The sequence below is a fragment of the Gymnoscopelus braueri genome (assembly GCF_963280865.1).
Source record: "Gymnoscopelus braueri genome assembly, chromosome: 21".
Taxonomy (NCBI): Eukaryota; Metazoa; Chordata; class Actinopteri; order Myctophiformes; family Myctophidae; genus Gymnoscopelus; species Gymnoscopelus braueri.
The window spans coordinates 21,465,054-21,469,534 of NC_137623.1; the positions used below are offsets into that span (position 1 = coordinate 21,465,054).

At 42.6% G+C, this 4,481-nt stretch overlaps 1 protein-coding gene across 1 annotated transcript in view; it reads left to right on the forward strand.

The window, feature by feature from the left end:
• The window catches only part of ptprn2 (protein tyrosine phosphatase receptor type N2), a gene marked incomplete at its 5' end in the record, with an annotated part of 195,280 nt that extends 191,402 nt beyond the window's left edge, over nt 1-3,878 (forward strand). The window contains 2 exons of the mRNA XM_080417441.1: nt 1,182-1,255; nt 3,748-3,878. Coding sequence (XP_080273567.1) covers nt 1,182-1,255; nt 3,748-3,819 — 146 coding nt within the window. The 3' untranslated portion in view covers nt 3,820-3,878. The remainder of the gene's footprint in view (nt 1-1,181; nt 1,256-3,747) is intronic.
• Between the last annotated feature and the right edge of the window lie 603 nt (nt 3,879-4,481).

The window sequence follows — 4,481 nt, forward strand, 5'->3', positions numbered from 1 at the left end:
TCTCTCTCTCTCTCCCCTCAGTGGAGGAGCTTCTCCTCAGATTAACTTGGGAATCCAACCCCTCCTCCTTCTGAAACATGAATGCGTTGCTGGAGTACTAGGAGCACTTTGAGTATAGCGAGTTCAGCTGCATTAGACCCCCCCCCAACCCTACGCTCCCCTCCATCCCTCCCTCCCTCTCATCTCTCTCTCTCTCTCTCTCTCTCTCTCTCTCTCTCTCTCTCTCTCTCTCTCTCTCTCTCTCTCTCTCTCTCTCTCTCTCTCTCTCTCTCTCATCCTCTCCTTGGCTTTCAGAAAACATCTTGAGAGCTTAGGGGCTACCTCTACTTCTCTCCCACACTCACACTTTCTCTCTGATGATTCCCTTTTTCTCTCCTTTGGGGAAGGAAAACTCAAATGAACCCTGGCAACAACTTCAAATCCTGTTTTAACCGAAAAAAGAAGCTAACAATAGTCTTAAAGTCTTAAAGAGAGAGAGAGAGAGAGAGAGAGAGAGAGAGAGAGAGCGAGAGAGCGAGAGAGAGAGAGAGAGCGAGAGAGAGAGAGAGAAGAAAACAGACTTGCAGATTTGCATTACAACACTGCACACACTACAGTGACACTACAACACTACAGTGACACTACAACGCTGGCTATATAACTACACACTACTTGATAAGGTCTGAAGACAACCAACTGTTGAAATCAGCATGTGGATATTTATTTATAAATAACTGGAAATCAAGGAAATATCTTTTTACTTACAGACATTACAATACACTCCCCGCACACACACACACACACACACACACACACACACACACACACACACACACACACACACACACACACACACACACACACACACACACACAGAGACAGACAAATCTACATAAATATTAAGTCAAAACCTGTAGCTTGTTTTTGTATATAAAAAAAGCCTCTTGTCAAAAAAAACAGTAGGCCTACTTGGCATTTTCTGAATACATTATTTCACATTTCCCAGACCCCCAAAAATATCCCACTGCATATTTTATGGAGAAACAGTTCAGTGGCTTGCGTCCAAGTCTTTCGAGGGATGAATGTAATAATTTTCAATCGCTCCACCATTCCAGAGGGAGCCCAGCATAAAGGGAGATTGACAGATGTGAGCTGGATTACTCCGCCGCTTTGAACTCAGTCCAATTTGCGGTCTGTTGCAGGTGCTAAAGAGATTGATATTGCCGCTACCCTGGAGCACTTGAGAGACCAGCGAGCCGGCATGGTCCAGACAAAGGTAAGGTCCCCTGGATCCGAGCTAGAAATAGAGGTGATGCCAGGGGTGGGGTTTGGCTTGCTGTCATTCAAAGACAGGTGTGTGTGTGACTTGTGTGTCTACATCAAGTGATAGTGAAGTTTCTAGAATCAAGTGATATGATGGTACAATATAGACCAGTGTTTCCCAAACAATGGGTTGGGACTCATTTAAATTTATTTATTTTGATAAATAATCACCCAAAAATATTTTCAAATATCTTCCAGAATTCCAGAAGAATTTCAGAATTTTTGCTTAAAAAATCTAAAGAATTCCATAAATGTAAACAACTTTTAAGAAATACTTAAAATAGCATCTCTACAAACGCACAACGTGTCACATTGTGAGCTTGTAGAGCAGCTATTTTCACTATTAAGTGGTTATAATGTATAAATACATAATGTATTTTTGAGCTGAAAAGTTTGGCAACCCCTGATATAGACGATCGCTTTAGCAGTAGGGCACCATTTTCATCTGAAAATAAAGACCTTTTGGAACTCCATTAATAGAGATAATAGTTCCTAATTTTCACTCAGACACCTCAGTTCAATGTAGAACAATCACTGTAATGACCCTAAACAGAAATTGGTGCCATGCTCAGGAAATTTGATGTAAATTGCTCAATTCATAAAAGCGCCCGTTAAGTAGAAGGGAAATAGGCACTGTGTTTGTTTCACACAGAGAGCTAATCAAAGGTGCCATATTAAAATGTGTTTCTCTCAAAGTTGCTGCATTTCTGTGAGCAAGCTTTAATTTATTCTACAAGTTTTGGTCTCGCTGTAGCTGGCATTCCTCTTCCTGATATTGCTAGTTTTAGGATTAATCTTCAATTTGATACACAATACAGTATATCTTCTTAACAATGGACTACTTCGGCAAATTGTAAGGACGTGTACCAAAGTGTTTTCTCTCATCTTCTGACACAAATGAGTGTAGGAAGTCTCTTTTGTGTCTTTACAATATTTTAAAAAATACGAATAATGATAATAATAATGGTGACAACACAGCCATGTGCAGGGCTGGTAATTCATGGATCTTGCTTGTTAACAGACTCCAGCATTCTTAGAGATGGTTCATTAATGTTCTGGTTTTACTGCCCCATTCTGCTCAGCCTAGACGAGCAGTGGGCGGAAGGCTGTCTCTCTGTCTGACGAGGCTAAATGGACATTATGTTGGTGTATATTGTTGATTCCACTTTGCTACTGCGTGCACAGACTGTAACGAGGTATGAAATGTAGAGAGGTTAAGGATTGCACAAGTGATTATATTTCATACCCCATGCATTTGGTTTGTTGCATTTTTTGTTTTATATAAATCTCACCCAAAAAAAATCGTATTTCCCCTGTTTTGTTGACACTTTACGTTTTCCCCTCTAAACAACATGGTAGTAGTAATTGGGCTGCATGTTGTCTGACCATTTTGTTCCTCTACATCCCAACTGCTCCTTCTCTACTCCTTCTTGTGCAACAGAGAGTGATCTCCCCCTAGTGGTGTAGATATGTGCAGCATGTTACACCGCCTCTATCTAACATCAAATGGGCTAAAAAGGTTAGGTTGAAGTAAAGTTAAAAACTTCAGAATAAAATAGATACTGGTCTGTTAGTATATAGTATACCCAAGGACACAGTAAAATAGAAAACTTTAAAAAATCCCGACAAAACTGTGAAAGCTAAAGACATGGCCACCAATGAACACATTATTGATTTAGTCTATCCTCGGGCCAAACTATGGCCGGCCCCTGTGTGTGTGTTGACACATCTAAGACATTGTTCCCTCCGAACTCCCACATACCTCTCTGCTGTGAGTGGATTCTGCGGAGGAGCGGAATATAAAAAACACCAGGTCTTCGGGGCAAACATCGATCAGCCCCGTTGTGCTCCCCAGGGACCACTGTGAGGCAGTCTCACAAACACGTTTGTGTGTACCTACACACACACACACACACACACACACACACACACACACACACACACACACACACACACTCACACAGTTGAGAGAGACAGCTTGCCTCAAGGCTCCATTTTAAGGCACACCTGTCTCGGTCGATAGCGGTGGCGACTAAACACGCACGCATATCCGGAGCTAAAGAGAGACACATACTTTTATCTCTATCTGTGGCCTAATGCATACTGGGTAGGGGTCATGATGAAGGTATAGAGGGAGGTGGTGAAGGGGGTTTATCTACCACGCCTCAGTGGAATTATGGTACACACACACACACAAACACACACACACACACACACACACACACACACACACACACACACACACACACACACACACACACACACACACACACACACACACACACACACACGCGCGCGCGCGCATGCAGCCGTACGTACATGGAAACGTATTGTAGATATAAGCCAGCTAAAACTTTCTCCCCCTCTCTCACCTATATTCCCTTGGTTCCCCTCCTCTTTATCTCCATCCCCTCCTCCTCCTCCCCCCCTCCGTCTCGTCTTCAGGAGCAGTTTGAGTTTGCGCTGACAGCTGTGGCAGAGGAGGTGAACGCCATCCTGAAAGCTCTTCCTCAGTGAGGGCTCCACGCCCCCAGCTTCTCCTCGCTGGCTGAACACACTCTTCCCTCTGCCCACACAAGACTGACATTTCTCTCTGCCCTTCCCTCGCTTTATTCCTCCATTCTGCCAGCTTCTCTCTCTCTCTCTCTCTCTCTCTCTCTCTCTCTCTCTCTCTCTCTCTCTCTCTCTCTCTCTCTCTCTCTCTCTCTCTCTCGCCTTCACTCTACTGTATGTACTTATGAATGTTGTGCCAGATATCTCACCTGGATTCATATTGGCAAAGCGCCTCTAATCCAGGATCAAAGCATTCTTAAAAAGAGGATGTGTTGCTACACATCTGTGGGTCTAGCAAACCATTCCATACATTTCTGGAACACCTTTCAACCTTTCAATGACACTATGTTAATACCAACAGAATGTAACGCATATGCTTTGCTGAAAAAATACCCCAAATGTATGACAGAGATGTGATGAAAATGAGTGTGTGACTATAGTGCAACATACGTACTAAACAACATGTGTATTACTACTGACATGTTATTATGTATTGTCATGTTCATGTTTTATTGAAAAGCAGACATGATAGTTCATACTTCCTGAATTTGAAATTCCTGAATATTGATTTAGCTCTTGAGAGTGTAAAAATGTATCGCGGGATCCCATTGACTAAATAAATAATG